Source organism: Ambystoma mexicanum, chromosome 2p (assembly GCF_040938575.1).
Source record: "Ambystoma mexicanum isolate Mex_15411 chromosome 2p, UKY_AmexF1_1, whole genome shotgun sequence".
NCBI classification, from domain to species: Eukaryota; Metazoa; Chordata; class Amphibia; order Caudata; family Ambystomatidae; genus Ambystoma; species Ambystoma mexicanum.
Genome location: NC_090923.1, coordinates 786,188,096 through 786,209,373, shown reverse-complemented (window position 1 = coordinate 786,209,373; position 21,278 = coordinate 786,188,096). Strand labels below are relative to the sequence as shown.

The 21,278-nt window shown below is 43.4% G+C and overlaps 1 protein-coding gene across 1 annotated transcript in view; it reads left to right on the top strand.

Annotated features, from left to right (window-relative positions):
- The window catches only part of LOC138566790 (cytochrome P450 2F2-like), a 316,131-nt gene extending 295,200 nt beyond the window's left edge, over window positions 1–20,931 (top strand). Inside the window, exon 9 of the mRNA XM_069644444.1 lies at window positions 19,953–20,931. Within this exon, the coding sequence (XP_069500545.1) occupies window positions 19,953–20,140 (188 nt within the window). The 3' untranslated portion in view covers window positions 20,141–20,931. The remainder of the gene's footprint in view (window positions 1–19,952) is intronic.
- Window positions 20,932–21,278: the final 347 nt, after the last annotated feature.

Here is a 21,278-nt window from a genome sequence, read left to right as displayed (position 1 = left end):
ACACTTAGAGTGCTGCTATTACCTTGGATCCACTAACCACAAGGCTAACATCACTAAAAAGCAATATTAATCATGTCTGATATGGAAAGCTACAGTCAGGAGACCCTCCTTAGTTACACTGTGGATTATTTAAAAAATCTGTGCAGAAAAAGGAATCGCTTTGCCAAAGGCAAAAGTCTGAATTGATTGAAAAGTTGTTAGAGAATCAAAGTCTGGAGGGTAGGTCTGAAATACCTGACCCCTCAGCAAATGTGGAAAGTAATGAGGATGATAATGTGTTTATTATTGATGAGTTAAAGGAAGTAGATGTGTCTCATAAATTGGGTCTCACTGCTCCCTTACTTGCTCAACAACCTCAACCTTTGTCCACTGGGACCCCACCAGGTCTGACACACAGTCTTGAAATCATTGCTCTAGAAAAGATGAGGCTTGAATTGGAATTCAATTTTTTTTAAATGCTCAAACTGAACAAAAACACCAAGACCTTAAACTCAGAGAAATGGAGTTGAATCATGAACTAGAAATGAAACGGTTATCTCTTGAAAAAGCTTCTCTCCCAGAGTCTTCTAGGTCTTCCAGTCCTAAGAGACCTTGTATGCCTAAAGAAATTGTGGGTATGTACGAGGATAAGCTTGATATTTTGGATTGGTTGGCAATGTTTGAATATAACCATGGGATTCAAGGTCTTACAGTGAATCAGTTGCTTCTGTGGATCTTCTCTAGGCTACCCACTGTTGTAGCTGATGTTGTGATGGAGTTGGGGGAGGTGGATAGGATGGATTATAAGTGTGTGAAGTTACCTTTAATTGCTAGATTTGGGAAGACCCCCTTCTCAGTACATTGAGAGGTTTAGGACCCTCAAAAAGGATGATGGTTCCCCTTGGGCTACCTTGAGCCCCTTGGGCTACTGTTTGAAAAACCTACATGTTTGGATTAAGAGTTACAGAGTAAACACTTATGAAGGTATGAGGAATCTTGTTATGTTGGAATCAATTTATAATGCCTGCGTTCAGACAGCACTTGGCTATTTCTTAGGAGATAGATCCAAAGAAGTTAGCTAAGGCTGCTGGCTTGTGGGTTGCCAATATCACTACTCACAAGGATTCTGGGGAAACTCAAAAAAAGGATGAGGGAAAGCATCCAAAGAAAGATAACAAGGAGAATTCTAATACCTCCAACCCAAAAGAGGGCCACAAACAGCAACATAAGGGTAAACCACAGCAAAAACCGAATCAGGCTAGTGCACCATCTGGACCCAAACCAGATGGAGGGCAGAACAAACCCCCATTCATCAAGACCTTTGGGAAATGTTATGTTTGTGGGTAAACTGACCATGTGAAGGGGGATCCCAGATGTAAGGGTAAACTTTCAGGGGTTCACACTGTCTCCTTAGCCTTCTCCCCAGAGGAAGAAGTACCTATGGCAAGTGGAAACCTTCGCCTACTGGCTGATGAACCCATGAGAGTCGCAGCTAGTGTTTCTTTAGTGTCCCTGGGCTTGTGGGAACAACAGAATTTAGATGTCTATAATTCCATCCCAGATAATACTAAAGAGTATTATAAAGATAGTGTTCTTGTGAATGGACAGGAGACTCCTGCCATCAGAGACATTGGAGCCAGCATAACTGTGGTGGATGAATCATTTTTCAAGTTGAGGATGTTACTACGGCACCCAAATGCCTCACCAAGTTAGCTGGAGGCCCTGTGCAAATGCTTCCCAGTTACCAGCTCTCATCAGTGTAATGATAAGACTGTCAAGATACCTGTTAGTGTGCAGAGTGAAGTGCCTGGGAGAGTTCCGTTGGGTAATGACCTGGAAACTCTTGGAGTTGTGTCCATCACCCTCAGACCTCCCAGTAAGAGGAGACAGGAGCTCACTACACCTGCAAGGGAGTGAACCTTGAGAGGCTCTCCATGGGAGTTGATAGAGGAAACTATCACTCCAGCTCCACAGAAGTTGCTCACTGCTATTTCTAGGAAGAAATAGGCAACGGGGAAACCCAAGACATCAAAGAAAAAGTCAGACAGCACCCCTGTGCTACCAAAAAGGACATCCCCAAGATTGTCCAAGGTCAAACCTGTGACTCCTCCACCTGCTGAGGCAGAGTGTGAGGTACAACCCTGTGTGGTTGAGCCAGTTTCTGAAGAGTCAGATCTGGAAGAAGACACTATTTTAGTTTAAGATCTTGACCCTGTTGGCCATCCTGAGCTGCAGTCTTTACTGGCAGAAGGTGGACCCAACAGGGCAGACTTCAGCAGAGGATGAAGAGAATGTCCTACTCTTGAGGGTCTTCAACAACAGGCTGCTAACCAACTTGATGGGCAAGATGTTGGAAAGCACAGGTTAAGCTGGGAAGATGGCCTCTTCTACAGTGAACCAACCAAGTCTAACCCTGTGGACTGCAAAAGAATTGTAGTGCCCCTTGCCAACAGACTCCAGTTCCTACAGTTGCCCCATGATATACTTTTGGCTGGTCATGTGAGTTTCAAAAAGACCAAGGAAAGGCTCTTCTTATACTTCTACTATCCTGAGATGGGTTCAGAAGTTGACAAATTCTGTAGGAGCTGTCACACTTGCCAATCCTCTGGCAAGAGTGGAGCCAAGAATGTGGCACCCCTGGTGCCTCTCCCAGTGGTGGGAGTTCCTTTTGAGAGGGTGGGCATCGACATCTTGACCCTCCCACATCTTCAGAGAACAGGTTTATCCCGGTTGTAGTACCCCATGCTACAAGATACCCAGAAGCCATACCTACGAGGACTGTTACGGGTCAGACTGTGGCTAAGGCTCTGCTTGGTATTTTGTACCAGAGTAGGGTTTCCTACGGAAGTGATATCTGACAGGGGATTTGATTTTCTGTCCCACTACATGCAAGCCATGTGGAAAAACAGTGGTGTCACTTACAAGTTCTCTACAGCCTACCATCCACAGACAAATGGACTGGTAGAGAGGTTTAATCGTACTATGAAGAGCATGATCAGTGCTTTAGAGGAACCCCTTAAGAGACAGTGGGACCTTCTAGTGCCATGCTTTCTCTTTGCTTATAGAGAAGTCCCTCAGGAGGGAGTTGGATACAGTCCCTTTGAGCTTCTCAATGGCCATCCAGTCAGAGGTCCATTGGCCCTGATCAAAGAGGGGTTGGAGAGTGCTCCTTCCCCCAAGCCAATCAGAGTGACTGGCTATGTGATAGGTGTCCAGAGGAGCATGTCACACATGATGGCAGAAGCTAGTGATAACTGCGGGTCAGGCTCTGGTCAAACATTGGCATGACCAGAAGGCCAGCATGGTTGAGTTTACTCAAGACCGGCTTGTATTAGTTATGGTGCCAACAAGGCAGAGGGCCTTGCAGGACAAATGGATAGGACCCTTCAATGTTGTGGCCAAACTTGGAGAGGTGAACTATTTGGTGGACTTAGGCAGACCTAAGGAGTTTCCTGGTTTTTTCACACCAACCGTTTGAAGGCATATGTCTCAAAACCTGGTGTTTGAGCTTTGCTTCTAGCTTCAGCTTAAGAGGAGGAGGAGAGTGAACCTCTACCTGACCTCTTCAGAGGCCAACCTTTGGATGAGAAAATAGAAGGAGCCAATCTCTCTTCTCAACTGACTTCTGAACAACAGGAGGAGTGCAAAATTCTGTTAAATCAGTTTGCCTCCCTAGTTTCACGATCACCAGGCTTGACCCCTTGGAGCCTGCATGATATTCTCACTGGTGACTGTTTACCGGTGAAAAGCAGAGGTTACAGAATGTCACAACATGTGAGATCCCATATCAAAGGAGAGGTCAACAAGATGCTTGATCTCGGGGTTATAGAGCCCTCTACAAGTCAATGGTCTAGTCCAGTTGTTCTAGTACCAAAGACAGGATCCATGGAGTTGAGATTCTGTGTGGACTATAGAGCTGAAAATGCAGTCACTAAGACTGATGCCCATCCTTTGCCAAGGACAGATGAACTTGTGGATAGACTTGGTTCAGCTAAGTACCTCAGTACATTTGATCTGACGTCAGGCTATTGGCAAATAGCCCTGACAGACCATGCCAAGGAGAAAAGTGCATTCTCAACCCCAGCAGGCCTCTACCAGTTCAAGGTTTTGCCTTTTGGATTAAAGAATGCACCTGCTACATTCCAAAGGATGGTCAATAAAGTTCTGAATGGGATGGATGACTTCTGCATGGCATACTTGTATGACATTGCAGTGTTCAGCCCTACATGGAAAGAACATATTGATCACGTAGGATATGTTTTTGAGGTTCTTGAGCAGGCCCATCTGACCCTAAAGGCAAGCAAATGTCAAATTGGTCAAAGCAAAGTGGTCTTCTTTGGTCCTGAGGTAGGAGGAGGTGAGAGAAGGCCATTACCTAGCAAAGTACAAGCTGTACAAAACTGGGCCACCCCTACTACTCAAACCCAAGTAAGAACTTTATTAGCTCTCACTGGGTACTACAGGAATTTCATAGAGAACTATGGGACCATAGCTTCTCCCTTGAATGTGATCTCCTCTTCAAAATTTCCTAAAAAGGTTAGATGGAATAAGGAGTGCACTCAAGCCTTTGAAACCCTGAAGAAAGCCCTTTGCAAAGCTCCAGTCCTAAGAGCTTCTGATTATCACCAACCATTCATTGTTCAGACAGATGCATCCAATACAGGTATAGGTACAGTCCTTAGTCAACTGGATGAGAAAGGTAAGGAGCACCCCATTTGCTTCATCAGTAGGAAACTGAAGGAACCAGAAACAAGGTGGGCAACCATAGAGTGTGAATGTTTTGCCATTGTGTGGTCTCTGAAGAAGTTTAGACCATATTTGTATGGATCTACTTTTGTGATTCAGACAGACCACCAACCCTTGAGATGGTTAATGCAAATGAAAGGGGAAATTCCAAAACCTCTGAGATGGTCAATCTGCCTGCAAGGGTTTGATTTCACCATTGAGCACAGAGCAGGATGTCACCACCAAAATGCTGATGTTCTCTCTAGGAAGTTTTTAACCGACTAAAGGTAGAGAGTCATCCAGGAGTGGATTAAATCCTCCTGTCACTTAGTCTGGGGTGGGGGGTGTTAGGGAGAATTCTCCAGAGTGGCTAATTTCCCTTACCTACTGAGTCCCTCAGCAGCGTAGCTGGATTTCTAGGATTTATTTTTTTCACCTGGTAAGAGATTGAGCCTTTTACCCACTCTTACATGTGTTTTGCTGTGTGTGTTTAACATTTTTTGTGTTCATAGACTGTGGAGCCTCACCTACTTCACAGGCATCATATTTTTACTGTGTGTTACAAAACACCTTCAGTGCAGTGACACAGGGTTGTCTTTTAGACTTCCCAACTCAGACTCCATTTTCTGGGACTGACTACTGTCTCCCAGAACATGTAAAGTTGCCATTGACTTTATTAGTCTTTTAAATCCACAGACCCAGTACAAACTATCTTACATAGACTACTGGAAAGGGTTAATACTTATCCCTTTTTGTCTGTTTCTCTTGAAGCATTGTTTCACTCCTTTTTCATCAAGACGTGGCTGGTGGCAGTGGTAACTACCCTAATTTTCCTATTTCCTACCGTGGTTATCTTAAATAATCTTGGTATTGTTTTAGGCTATCTTGGTAGCCTCGAACTTAACCCGCTTGACCATATACGTTGTTATACGGTTCCGGCTGGTTTTATTCGCCATTTCTTTTTTAAAATGTCTTTCTTGTGTTTTACTCCACGCGCCAAGTCAGGTTTGGTTCCTTTGTTCACTGTCTCTTTGCATGCTTCTACACAGAAGCCATCCTTAGGTGCCTGAAACTCTGGGTAGGCAGCATGTGAGCGAGGGGTTTTAGGACCCCTGCCATGGGTTCCCTTGGTGACCCAAGTCACTCTCTTGTTTGATTGGCTGGGTGATTGTCCCGCCAGGACAGCAACCCTGCTGTGTGATTGACAGCCAGGCTGTGTGAATGGGGGAAAACTGCATAAAAAGCAGGTCTCTGGGATTGGAAAGGCAGAGTTGCCACTGGAATGTAAGAACCAACGAGGAGCTGACAGAAGAGGACCCCTACAATGACTGAACCATCCGGTGAAGCCCTGCTGCAGGTCCGAATATTCAAGCTCCAACGACAGAGAAGATCTACCAGGAATCTTCTTCCCCTGAGCTGGTGGGACCAACCAGTTCACCCAAACTGCAAGACAGGACTCCCTCTTTTGGTTAAATTTGCTGTACAGAGCTAAAGTGAACTGGATAGCTAGGAAGGTCGGACCTTGCTTGTGTTTTAAGGAACACACCTTTTATTTGTTGCTTTGCTCTGCTACTGGTTTCTTCCCTGGGCAGTGCAGGACCCTTCAGTCTTCCTACTTCATGTCAGGCCGACAGTCGCTTTAGGAACCATGAGCCTGCAGGAACTGCCAGGAATGTCCACTTCAGCTACAGCTTCTTCTTCATTTAAAGGTACTGTGCAAATCCGGTTGTTCGTTTCGCCCACCCGTGGTGAAGGTGTGTGAAACCTTTCACCAATCCGAGGGCTTGTCCTTCTCTACTCTTTAAACTAACTTTTCTGCCAACCAACTTCGTCAGGAACTCTTGACCAAGACTTAACCACGAACTACCCTGAACTGTGTGATCTTGAGAAAAAGACTTTTGTCCTATTGACTTTGGCCCTAAGCCTTTTTGATTTGATTCCATCACTGTAGTTCCTCTTTCTAGATTGCCCTGCTTACTTACCTGTTGGTGCTGCTCGATTTGTGTCTAACTTTGACTTTCCCTCTCTTTTTAAATTACTGGAGTGCCATTTCTCTCATACTTCATTGTGAGTTTAACTTGTCCAGAATCTATTGGGAGTGGTGTGGTGTATTAAGAGACTGCTTTACTTTAGTGAGATGTTATACAACTAATGAGTAAATAAATGTATATTCGTTTACTTAGAAACCTTGAGTCAGTGTTTGTTTGAATCATAGTAATTGCTGTCCTTTGTGTAACTATTTGATACTGCTCACTTGCTCTTGAGATAAGTCTGGCTGCTCAGACATCGCTACCACTTTACTGTGTAGTACAGGCTTGTACCAAAGGTGAATTTGCACTGTCACTTGTAGTCTTAATTGTGTGTGGTGTTCCATAAGGGTACTGCATATAATTCTGCCTAACACCGACCAACTTCGTTTTGATCTCTTGGCAAAAACTTAACTGCAAACTACTCTGAACTGTGTGATCCCCTGCAAATACTCTGTTCCATTGACTTTGGCTCAGGCCTATTGATTTGATTTCCTCACTGTAGTAGCTTCTTCTAGATTGCCCTGCTTACTTACTTGTTGGTGCTGCTTGATTTTTTACAACTTTGTCTTTCCCTCCCTTTTAAATTACTGGAGTGCCATTTTGCTCTCACTTCATTTTGCATTTAACTTGTCCAGAATTCATTGGGGTAGTATATTAAGATTGTTATTTTCTGATGCTTTACTTTAGTGATCTATTTTACAAATGATGTGTAAATAAATGAATATTCTTTTACTCAGAAACCTTGAATCAGTTTTTATTTGAACCATAGTGATTGCTGTCCTTTGTGTAACTTCTGATATTGCTCAAATTAGTCTTGAGATAAGTCTGGCTGCTCAGCCATCACTACCACTTTACTGTGTAGTACAAGCTTGTTCCAAAGGCGAATTTGTTCTGTCACGTGTAGTCTTAATTGCGTGTGGTGTTCCCAAAGGGTACTGCATGTGATTCTTCCTAACTTTGTTTCACTTAAGTTGTATCTTATATTTTGTCAGATTTCGTTTTTCTGTGACATGATGTTTCGAAAGCCAGATTTATTGAAAGGTCTACTTGTTTAGCCCTTTAGTAACAACTTTGCAGAACATGCTTGGTTGGTTTCAGCACTGAAGATGAAAAAGGAGAAGATTCAACCTCCCCTTCTGTCTAAATTGGAAACTGTGGAACCAGGAGGACAAGCCTCAAATCCCAGACTTTAACACTTCACACTTTAAGTGATCTGAGCAAATCACTTTTGATCACTGTGCCTTATTTTCCGTATACATTTGTAGAGAACGCCTCACTCATGTGTTAATAATCTATAGTGCTACTCCATAAATAATTATAATGTTACCCATTTACATGATGTATACTGGTGGGGAGGCAGAATGTCAAGTGAGGGTCTTATGTTGTGGCATTAGGATTCAGGAGGCAGATCACCATTTATGGGGTTTGTGTTGTGGGAAGCCAGAAAACAGTTGCCATGTCAGCTAATGCTTGGCTGTTAGAGTGAACATAGACCCCCTGACTCAGCTATGGCTTGGCTCTACCAATGAATGCTCTAGCTTCTCTAACTCTTTACATTGGTTTAAAACTAAAGTTTAATTGGGATTGGATGGGATGGTAGGAGATGTAGCTTGCTCCCACTGGGAGACCAGGAAACCTGTGCTTAAAACGCTTCTTTCCCATTTGACTAAATTGTATTATTCTGGTGACATCATTTTTCTGCATTTACTATGTAGTGGAGGTCCCCTGTGGCTTGGCGCCCTAGGAAACAGCAACCATAACTGAAAGATATATTGCATTAAAGGAAAGTAATGCCAATATTATCTTGCATATATTCTAAAACATGTGTGGGTAGGGCAGAGGTTGGAATTGCTTTTAGTTGTTCTGGATGTTGGGGCTGCTGCATTGTTGGCTTTGGACAGAAATTTGTATGGGAAGGAAGGAGTAGCCTACATGGAGCAGACAAAGCCAGTTTATCATGCTCACAATGCCACCTATAGATTCACCCTCTTCTTTCTCTCTGTCTATGTCTCTCTCTATCTCTCTTGCTCTCTCTGTCTCTTTCTGTGTTTCAAATAGACACACTGCATCTCAAGATGCTCAAGATAAGCACATGCGAGTTGCAGCTGAGAGAAAGGGGCAATCTGGAAACCTCAGCCATGAGCCACCTGCCAAGGTTAACTAGAGGCAAGAACTCTTGTTTCAAAGGAAGGGCTGCTTGAACTTTAATGGCTGGTGTCATCCACATCACCTTCCTTAGTATGTTGGTTGGCAGGCTGAACGATGCCTCAAACCTCACCGTAACATGCTAGCATGCTGTGCTACTGGCCTGCTGGGACTTTTGTCTGCCAAGGGTAAGGCCTATCGAGGCAGGGCTGTTCTCTTCCACATGCCCCAAACTCTTCTCACACATTACAAAAAGAACTCCCATCCTCTAATACCCATGCCCCTAATGGCCACAACTCGCCTGGTTTTGATGTGTCACCAGGAATCTGGTTACAGAGTGATGCTGCAACCCTCCAGGGGATTCTTCATGATGAAATGAGGAGCAGAAAATATAGTAGGTGGAGTGTGGCTTCCTGAAAAAGTGCAGTACCTTGGCCTAAAAAGGAGAGAGAGGGCTGGCGACTGCAGGATGGTGAAGGGCAGTGTATTTGCAGTGACAGAAAGAGGTTTTGGATGGGGGATAGAATGAGCTTTCCAATAAAACTGCAATCTCGAGCTTTCAATATCTCTGACCCTTTCCTATGTAACAGTCCCAATGGGATTTCCCTACAAAAAAGCATGCCACAGCTAAATGGTGGAACCAAGGCAAACATCAGTCCTTTATTAATCGGGTTGTTATGCGCTTTCCTTCCAAGGATGAGGAGGGGCTGTCAGTTACTAGTATATGCACAAAATGCTGGCTGTTCTCCATGGGGGGGCTCTCCTGTATACGGGGAAGGAACTGCTCCCCATTAATAGCCATTTACACTACAGAAGATAGGAAAGGGAGAAAGTCTGCCTCTCTGAAGTAAATGTCGTGTTTGAATTGTGCTCTTGCATTTACAACATTTACACAATTTGGTAAGATGCCTGAGGGGAAAATGCCAGAAAAGGCTACACAATTGACCACACTCACCACTAAACGGTACAGCTGCTTTGTGTGTCCTCTGTGGCCACAAAAGCAATTAACTGTGTGCCCCCTTGGACTCAAGCTAAACCAGATGAGAAATGTAAACAGGGGCTGTGCAATTCAAGGAAAAGCATGAAGGTACCTGGACATTGAGCAATTAAATCAACAGATAGTTTAAGTGCTTACCTTCGAGGACCTTCTTCAAGCCCAGGTTTCATTTAAAGGCATAACATTATAAAAAGATATGTGCACCGCCAAACACCACAAGGACCCACTTAATGACTGAACTTGATTACATATTTCTAAACAGTTATCCTCATTGGTATATTAATTTGCGTAAATTGATGACATCAATCTATGCTTCCCCTTATTCCTCTGATGCTACTGCTTGCTCACTGAACGTGCTTCCAAACTTAGATCTTCTGCCTCCGTCGCGCTGCCACTTTGTGCTATGTCTTTAAATTCCTCTGGCCATGCCCTACCCTCTGTAACTCAACAATAACCTTGGCCTTCCTCGGGCATGATCCTGATTTCCTCATCCTCAATCACGACATGCTGCCACACAAATCTGCCACCTCTGACCACTCCTGCTTTAGGCATAATTATGATTGTTCTTTTAAAACACGCTTAATACCAACGAGTGGTTTCTAAGGAAGGGATCAGGATTGAAGCCTGTCTTGTGCTGCTTTATCTTGATTCCAATACTAGCACGTTTCCCCTGAGCTATCCTTCCTAACAACAAGTCACTTATGTTGTAGTCCTTTCTTCCTTCAGCAGCGTCTCCCTGTCTCTCTGGATTCAATGTTAGCACACACTGTTTCAAATTAGTATGCTGGGCCCTCTTGGCTCCATTTCAATTGTCGAGGTGTAATAATAGCTGTAGCCCCATTGATGCAGCTGCTTTACCTTCCACTGAGATTGCTGGGGGACACCTTAGGGGCTCTCATTTTACTTGAGCCCTTGACTTGGGCTGTTTCCAGCCAGTAAAGCACCCATCACATGTTATATTGCTTAAATAAATGTAAAATAATAAATTGTCCATGGTTCTTGTTAGGGAGAATTCTCTTATAAGGCTAATTTACCAAACCTAGTGAGTCCCCCAGCAGCTTTGCTGGATTTTTGGGGTTTGTTTTTGTCTCCTGCTAAGAGTGAGACTCTTTTCCTCCCACTCTTAGGCATGATTTGAGGTATGTCTTTGACTCTTTGTGTGCTTATGGGCTATGGGGTCTTTTACTCCATAGCGTATCATCTGTTTTTCATGTGTGTTACACAGCACCCTCAGTGCAGTAATACAGGGGTGTCATAGTGGCCCCCAAACATAGACTCCATACCCTGGGACTGACTACTGTTTCCCAGGGCATGTAAAGTCACCAATGACTTTACTAGTCCAAAATTGTGAACAGAACCAGTACAAACCATCATATTGGGGAAGTACTGGAAGGGGTTAAATCGATTGCCCCTGGGTCTGTTTTCAAGGGGGCACTGTCCAGTCCCCCCTTGTCGAGTTTCTGGTTACCACTCAAAATATTCCACCAGAATATTTCCTATGGGATTTTCCCATTGATTTTAAGTGCACCACTTTTTGGTGCAATGTTAAAGATACCGCTGGTTTATTTATTTAATATTAACTCAACGGTTGGGTCTTTTCACCAGAACTCTTTTCTAAAATAGCATTTGTGTCCGTCTCTGTAACTCCAACCAAGGTCGGGCCCTTTGTTCCACTTTTTAGCGGGCTTATCCACAGAAGCCCTCCAAATGGTGCTGCTCTGTCTGGGTTCCACAGGATGTGTGGGGAAGGGAATTGGAAACCTGAGTTGCCTTAGCAACCAAAGTCGCACTCTAATCTGATTGGCCCAGTGGTGAGCCGCCCGGCTCACCACTTAGCATGTTTGAGTGACAGCTAGGCTGTTGAATGGGGTTTTTTCTGGATAAAAGCAGGGCTTTTGGGACTGGAACTTCAGAAGTCGCCACAGGACCTAAGAATCCGAAGAGGGAAGAAGCTGAGCCATCTGCAACGATGACACCACCAGTGGAGCCCTGCTGCAACAAACTCACCACTTTCCCAACAACAAGAGGAGATCTTCTGCTGGACGAGTCTTCTTCCTTTGAGCTGGTGGGATCAACCAGTTTGCCCCTTTCGCCTTCCAAATATGTCCCTTGGTCTAATCGCCCGTGCCAAGCACCCCGGCAGCCGGATAGCCAAGCTTCACCACTTTGACCACGAAAAAAATGAACGCACCTTTTAACCGATGAACTCCGCGTCTGCTTTCATCTCTGTGCAGTGCATTGACTCCAAGTTTCCTCCTCGACGAGATCCTCTCTTTCCCTGGTCGAAACAATGAACAGCAACCACTGCCAGGAACAACTGCCACCGCTGGAGCTTCCTCTCTCTTTAAGGTACTGTGTTCTGCCTGGCCTCCCTTTCTACGGATTGCTAAAGGTGACTCTTAAATCCTTGGCTTTCCAACTGGGTTGGCCCCAGACCTTCTAACTTTATTTCTTGAATCCCCCCAACCACTTTTGAACATTCTGCAAAGACTTTTAGTGCATTTTAAACTGTGTGATCTTGGGCACATTTTGCTTTGCTCCATTTAAAGTGGGCCTGGCCTATAAACTTTGGCTTCACAGTGTATACTGCCTTTACTCCCTTGCTTTGAACTTCTAAAAGTCTTGGGAACTGTTTTATTTCTATACCCTGCCTTTTTCTCTCCCTTGAACTTAACTATTGGAGTGCCATCTAGGTTACGCACTCACATCTGTTTTAACAAATAGTGTTGTTTTAACCCTGACTTGTCTAATAGTTATCAAGGGAGGTGTTTATACTTTACCTGACTGTGTTTTAACTTGCTTTTGATTTAGAGTGCTAGTGTATTTCCTAAAGTGTTTTAAATAAATAATTATATACTTTTGATACAAAGCTCTGGTCAGTGTTTTTTTGCTCTACTGTGTTTTTAGCCCTATTGTGTATACTCTATATACTGTCCCACTCTTCTTGAGAGAAGTCTGACTGCTCAGCCACAGCTACCAGGTAAATCTGGGTGGTGCAGACTGCTACCAATTGAGTTTACTGCTTACTCCTGTAGTCTTAATGTTTTTGCAGTGTTCCCTAAGGGAACTTCACATGATTCTGCCTAACACTTATTGACTGAGATGAAAAGAACACATGAAATTCAGAATAGATTAAATCATTGACATTGTACGCTGCATAGTAAATTAAGAATCATAGTTTTCTTCGTTAAATACATATCATGAAACAATTTAGACAAAAGCATCAACAGCATCCATGATCAAAATGTAGAAGGAAAGCACAGAATTAAGCAGGAGACTCTCAGGTGTATGATGCATGAATTGTCCACTGGGAAGCAAAAATAAAAAAAAGAGGAAATAAGAACAATAAAACATCAAATAGTGACAAATATATACTTATTTCTTCCAATTCTTAGTATAAAAGTTAAATGAAAGCTGAATACATTTGTTATTAAGAAATATAAAAGAAATATTAGCTATTTGGGATAAATACAAGAAAGACTAAATAGTTCAAATAGAGCAAAAGACTCTGAGAAGTGTGAGTTTTAGAGTCTGAGTTTGTCACATCTGTAAATGTACTTGAAATTGTCTGGAAGAAAAACACAAAGAAGAGTCTAGTGGGAAAAGCAATAAACAAACAGATCTACAACGTCTGTGGGTTGGAATATGAATATGTGTATGAGAGTCTAAGTGCGTGATTGTTTGCGTGTGTGTGCATGTGTGTGTGTGAGTGTGTGTGTGTGTGTGTTCCTGTGAGAGTGGTAGAGAGAGAGAAAGAGATAAAAAGAGCGATAGAGAGCAGAGTGGGATCAATGTAAGCCATGCAAACATATGAATGCATTGGGGATAGTTCCAAAATTGGGCAAACTAAGGAAGATTCTTTTAACCACAGGATGGTTTCTCCTAAATATTCACTGTACTGCATTAATCCTACTGCACAGTTGCAGATAATATTGTGGTATCCCCATCCAGAGATAGTTAAAGTTTTCTCCATTTTGTAAAGTCTTCAGGTTTTAAAGATCTCCTTTTATTTATATTTGTTATTCCTATGTATATTTGATTGGGGTCCTCTGCTTGTCAACCTTGGCTCCAGGTAGACTCTTCTTCTAGGATTCTTGCATGAAGAACCCATGCAAAGGCAATGTAAACTGGAGAAATAGCAGTGATCAAAATCCTAGAGTGGAAAACAATATACTGGCACTCACCACTCTGGGCCTGGCTTGCCTGAAATTCTTTGGCCACCCCCTAATCATGACCCCTGCTCTGCTACCCAAAATCACAACCTTGTCTAACTCCTCCAGGATTGATAGTTGTCTTATGAACAATAGGATCACCCCTGATTCATCTTATTTATATTGTTTCTCTTCTACCTCCTTTGATACATCCTTGACACTTCACCATGTGCTGGTACCTCTCCTTTGCCTCATATTCTCTACTTAATCATCACAGATGTTTGGCTCTCTTGCTCAGCCTCCTCAACATTTCCCCTTCTTTATTTGTCATTCGCTCCTCATCCAACAGCTTCTGTTATGAAACTCCTCTCATCCACACCAATCTGCCCACCTTCCTCCTGGATGTCTTGTCCACCCTGCCCCTTAATAGCATCTTTCTTGATACAACATCCAACCTACTCTTTGATATTCTCCTCTAACTCTGCAATAAGGTTATCACCATCCTCCATCAAAGCCCTTTTCTCCTCTCAGACCCCCCCCTTCTTCTCTCCACTGATGTTACCTCCGGTCTCCGTATTTAGGGTCCTTCTTTTTATACCCTTCTTGTCCTCCCCTCCTCTCCTCCTCTTTCCAGTCACCCTCCTCATCCTATTCCTTCTCTGCCGTAACCACCTCTTTCTTCTGTGTCCAAACACCTCCCTAGTAACAACTCCAACCTCACACCTTGGTGAAATTGCCCTTCTTTTGGATGGGGCCCTTCTATAGTGCTGCCCAACCCTCTAATATGACCAGCTTTGATCTGGTGTAACAGCATTGTGTTACGGGTGTAAGCTGTGGATAATTTATTGCTGCCTCAGAGTGTATCAAATGGACCAGGCCTACATAAACCTTTGCCATCATTTTGTATGCACGGCATTCTGTTTACTAAACAGGAAGTGGACTGACCATGTACAAACCTTCCATTGCCTCTAAGAGCTGCACTTGGACTACTGTGCAAGCCCTCAGGGAGATGCCCACTCACCCTACAATACTTGTATGCTGGGTATTTAATTCCAGGTTCTGAATCTGAGAGAATTTGCTCCGTGAAGGTAATACAGGATGTATCAGCGTGTTAACAACGTCAAAGCATCTGAAAGAGGATAGGAACATGACAGGACGCATGTGGATGTCAACTGCTAAAGAGATTCAGCACTGTGTGTAACCCATTATCGATTTCAATGTACCCCGCTTTCTAGAGCCTAAATCGACCTTGGGCTGTGATTTTCACAGTAGTGAATACTGCAATAACTGTTGCAAGGCTTGAATGACAGTTAGATGTCCATTTTTAGCAAAGCACCACCTCTACACCTATAAACAGACAGATTTACTGTTGGCCACACAATTCCTCTGGATCTATCCAAAGAATATCTAGGGACCAATTTGTGTTACCATTGTGTAAAGGATCGACATTAGACGTCAGCAATAACTTAATAAGGTTCTATCACTAAACTAAAACAATATGCATTCACAATTTCAAAATAGGGCATCTTTATACTCATATGTGGGAACACATAAAGAATGTTTTCACTCTTTGTTTAACATTATGTTTTTTATTCTCTTGTAGAGTCTTATAGAGATAATCATTAAGCAAAAATCCTCTCGCCAGGGGGCATTATCGAGTCAGGTAATGCACCTGGGCCCAGAGTTACGAAGGCCCTGGGGCATTATCTGACTCAGTAATGACCCCCCACCCTTGTGAGGAGATTAATGCTATCAGTACCCGAGGATACTGAAAGCATGTCTATTCCTTTCTAAAATGCTCTGGAGTTTAGGAAAGGAAGAAAAAAAAGAAAAGAAAACAAAATGGTAACATTAGTACCCACTGGGGGTGGCAGCCTCCCACCTGGTGGGGAAGGGTGGCAACCTCCCGGACAATGAACAGGCTCAGAAAGGGGGAATGGAATTACCACATGGTAATCCCCCCTGCTCCGAGCCTCCTCATGGCTGGAGGCCGCAATCTTCCCCCGACGGGAATTCAGGTAAGTGCTCTCCTCCCCTCCCGGCTCCACATATTTCACCCCCCCCTCTTCCTTACACTCACCTGCTTTTTTTGCTCCTGTTCAGGAGCGGACATGCTGGAAACACTTCTCCCGATCTATGGCAGGCCACCATCGAAAGGAAGAAGGGACTATGCATTGTCCCTTCTCTCCTATCCATGTTGGACATTTTTTTGTTTACTTTTTTCCTATTTTTCTAATGGGAGCCATGGGAAGGGGGAATGGACTACCGTCTCCCTATCCATGGTGGCCATTTTGTTTGTTTACTTGTTAAATTATTTTCAATGTCCTCTATGGAAAGGGAAAACAGACTTTGTTTTCCTTTCCCCAGTGGCCATTTTTTCTCTTTTTTCTTCATTTCCGAAATGCCATTTTGGAAAGGAAGAAATATGCGTTTAGTACCCTGGTCCAATGGACCGGGGTACTAATAGCAATAATCCACATGCCGGGGGGCATTACTGAGTCAGGTAATGGCCCGGGCCTTTGTTAAGGCCCACCCTACACTCAGACTTGTAACTATGGTAACTCAGAAATGCCACCCGCCTCCCCCCCAGGCTTAGGGATTATTGCTTAAATAGTGCCCCACATTGAATCGGCTCACAAGGAAGTTCAGGAAGATGTATGTAACCACTTCACTTTAATGCTTTTGTAAACGCATTTGATTCCTGCTTATTCTGTCAACTTTTAGCCCCTGCTAAAAGCTGCCGGATTCTATTGGAATATATTGTAAATAACTCACACCACGAGTAATTAGTTTGAGGCATTTACAAATACATTCAGTTCAGCATGTTAAAGTAACACGTCAACCTGTGCCCCTGCAGAATCATGTGTTTCTCTAGCACCCTGCACAGAAAGGATTAAAAACTGCATGGATTGGACAGCAGTGCACATGCTTGTACGCATTGGTGTTTTCCCCCAGTGCACTGTGCACAATAAACAATATGGACTTGTTTGTGTTTGTGATACAGGTTATTTAATGTGGATGTGTCACTTTATTAAAATGTTGGAATTCAATTCTGTGCTCGGCCTCATTATGAATATGGCAATGTGGTAAAATAAAATAAGAAACAATTGTAGTGCACCACCATATTCAGATTTTGGAAGATTCCTTGGGGGCAGAATTACTGCCCACAGTAAATGTCCTGAATCCCCAATGTAGTCCTAAAGTAATCCATTATTGGGGAGTAAAGCTGTCACCATGACACTTTTAATTTGGCCTATTCATCAGCAATACGAGAAGAGGTAATGATACTCAAGTTGGCAGTATTTCCAGAGGAACGTGTCTTGAGGCCCCATGATATTTGAACATAGGTAGGCTCTGAATATATCTATTCTTCAAGTTAATGGCAGACATAGTCATTGAAATAAAAAATAATGGACTGGTGACACCTACACCATACACCACTATACGATTATCTGTATTTTTTTAAAACGGTTAAATTGATTTTGATGCTTCACCTCTATTAGTTTCAAGGCAACTCTTGGCTAGATGATGGATTTTAATGGATTTCGCCAAGGATCATTCACCTAGCCGCATCTATTAGTATTTGTATACTACCTATTGTTATCATTTAGAAGATACCTTCTGTGAATTGATAATACATACGAGTAATTATAGAAACATATGAGAAGGTTTCAGGGTGTACCTTCTCTGATGAACTGCCTCCATGGAGGACTAAATTGCTGCTGCTCTCTATATGTGACATATGAAAAGACATTTTGGACACCTTGTAGTGTGCACTGAAAGTTGAGGTGGCTGTTCATTTCTTCTACTTATGCCAGTACTGATCACAATATATATAGTTCTTATTGGAATCTCACATAGTCTTGGGTGTGTCAAATGTGTAGTGGAAGCATGTTCCACAGAGTCGGGGCCAACGCTGAGAAAGCGGATCCTCCGATCCTGACAGAGTTAGTGGTTGGGATCACTAAAAGAAGGGCAGTGCTTGATCTTAGGGTGCGGGGTGGGAGGTAAGGTTTTCACTTATCTTGCAGGTATAATAGGCCGATCTTGTGCACTTAAGACTCTTAGGATAGAAATATCTATTTATTCTGTTTTGATGCGACTGTTTTATTCTTGGGAAAAGTAATAAAAACATTTTGTCTCAAGCAAGAAATAAATTAATTATTTACAGATCTACTATTTTAAAGTGAAAAACCTTAACATTTCCAAATAATGCCTGTAAATACCAATGTTCCTTGTTGATGAATCTATTTTGCTGCTGCTCTGCTGAATCCGTTTCTTAGAGGATAGGCTCTGCAGATGCCATCCCAAAAGTCCAGTTAACAAAAATGTAAAGTAACTAAGAGGTGGACTGAGAGGAGCCTCCTTCAGTTTCTCATTGGTATTTCGTATAATCCATTGAGCTCCTATTTTGTAGTTACTGTTAAGTATACCTTATTTCACAATTAAGCATACTTTTTCTTTTCAACTAAACATTAATCTCCTGACTTCACATCTATTTTACTCTAGTATTCAACAAAATAAAGGTGACTGCATTTTTCAGGATCATTAAGCCTATGCCAATACGTTGGCCTTGATTCACACAGAAATGCATGTCAGTCATCATGTCATGTGTTTTATTCTTGTGGATGCAACTGCACAAATCATGGGATGGAATGTAGCAATCACCCCTTTGTCAGAGGTGGTACAAGGCCAGTAATTTCCTGCCAGCCCAAGCTGAGGCAGGCCAGAGCGAAGTGGGAGCCTTGGTGAGGGCCTGGGTCCTTTACTGGCCTAGTACACCCCACAACAAGGATTTGGGGTATATATTTGCACTCTAGGGATGCATCTGAGGTGCAAATATTCATTATTATTTTGCACAAGCACATTCTCCCATACAAAATAACAAAAACAAAAGGGACACTTCCATAGAAAATTGAGAAGGGACTAAGCACATTTTCTATTTCTATGAGGGCGGCCTGATGGGAAGGAGCAGCAGTGCTGGGAGCCACAGCAGGTAAGTGGGGTGAAGTGGGTGGGTGGGGACTGGGGAGGGTCAGGAAGGGGCAGCGCCAAGGGGGTTAGAAGTGGGGCACCAACAAAATGGTGGCGGGCCGGGAAGGTACATTGGCAGTTCTCAGCAGAATTTCCATCCAGCCACCTGAATGGCTGAGTGCTCTCCCCAGGTTGCACTTTTTTCACTTAGATGCCATTTAAAAGTGCTTCTTGATTCGCAAACGGAATGCACTTTAAAGAACACTGAAAACATTTATCGCCCTGTGCCTTGTTGGAACATGCACAGTGAGATCCACAATTCTAGAAGAGCTAGGTCTGACTCTTCTGTACAGTTTTTGTAACTGGAACAACAATGGCACACAACAATTTCACAACGTAGTTCATATTCTTCCTGGCAGGATAGCGACTAAAAGGGGGACACAACGACATTTGCATAGTTGGAAAGATGCTATCAAAATTAATTCTGGAAAGGAGATTTCCTTTAACATGGTGACTGAATATGTATACACTTTCAACTTACTGAACCATAAAGGACTGCTTTTAGATAATATTGATGTCTAGTTATAATTAGTGAATTTACATTACAATCGTGGAACATTTAAGCATACTATACACGTTTTGACTTGCCATGTTATCACCTTTTTATGTACATATTCATGTCAGTGTCTTATTTGTGGTCTTTTCTTAGCTTGCCTTTGCTTGGTTCACACATTTCATGTTGCATAGGTTTGTTGTAGATCATATATTGTATGCCTTCATCTGTGAATATCATTAATATTGAAGATGATATTTAAAAAAAGTCACTGGCTAAAGAACAACACCCTGTGCGCCCCTGTTCTCTGCTGCATGCTCCATGAAGGGATATATGACCTACAAGATAAGTATGTGAATTAAAATCACAATGGCTATTACTTTTTTCCCTTTCCCTAGGGAAGCGGATCTGCCCAGGAAAGAGCATGGCCAAAATGGAGTTATTCCTATACTTCACCACCATTCTCCAGAATTTTACCTTCAAACCCTTGGTTGCCCCAGAAGAGATTGAACTTACACCGATAGGCAGTGGGTTGGGAAATGTCCCTGTTGACTATAAATGCTGCATTATTCCTCGCCAATGTTGATTTGGTTCCTCGTCTACTTGCATGCCCCTGATTGCATTTACTTGTGCTCAGTTCATTTCACGTTTATTGTTCTTCTTAAAAAGTAATTACAATTAGTTACAACATACAATTTAGTCAATAACATTTCATAAAAACCACATCACAAAAGAGAATCACATACAAGGCTGTTAAAATAAAATTAAGAACTAAGTAAGAGATATGAATAATATCCAGTTCTCACAGTTGCATATAACAGAAAAAGGTCAAGGTTTACTTCAGGGGGATAAAATAATGAAGCCGTGGGCAGATTTTAAGATGATTGGAGAAATGCAGAATTTCAAATGTTTGTCAAGTTTTTCCAAAGATAAATTCATTTTTTGACCTATTTAAATCCTACGACCAAAACGGAACAAACGTGCGCCGAAAATCTACGCGCAAGTAGGCGCAAGCAGGCGCAAGCAGGCGCAAGCGGAAAAAAACAGGCGCACGCGCACGCGCGCGATTCATGGAAGTCCCTGCGCGTGTTCACCGCGCGATGTGCGCCAAACCCGTGCATGGCGCACAAGTCACTGCAACATCGCGAAAGGCGTGCGCGACGGTGCGCGACGCGCACAGTGAAAGCGCACAACCTCAGCGCACACAGCAGAAAGTGGGCGGGACATGGGGCGTAACGCGCGGAATGGGGAACAACACGCGAAAATAAGGGCGTAACTGGGGATGCACTGCACGGAAGCAGAGGTAACGCCCACACGCACACGAACCACACGTATTCATGGAATGGAATAGGGCAAACCCACGCACAGCCAAAGCCGCGCACAAGCTGAAACACGTCCGCCACACGAAGGCAGGCGGTAGAGTCCCAGCGCATCAAAAAAGTGGCGCCGCGGGAAGTAAAATACGCGATTGAGCGGGGTACGTGTATTCCGGGGGTGCGCGGGAAGTTACACACGCGAATGAGCGGGCTACGTGTATTCCGGGGGTGCGCGGGAAGTGACACACGCGATTGAGCGGGGTACGTGTATTTCGGGGGTGTGCGGGAAGTTCCACACGCGATTTGGCCGGGTACGTGGATATCAGGGGTGCGCGGGAAGTTCCACACGCGATTTGGCCGGGTACGTGGATTTCGGGGGTGCGCGGGAAGTTCCACACGCGATTTGGC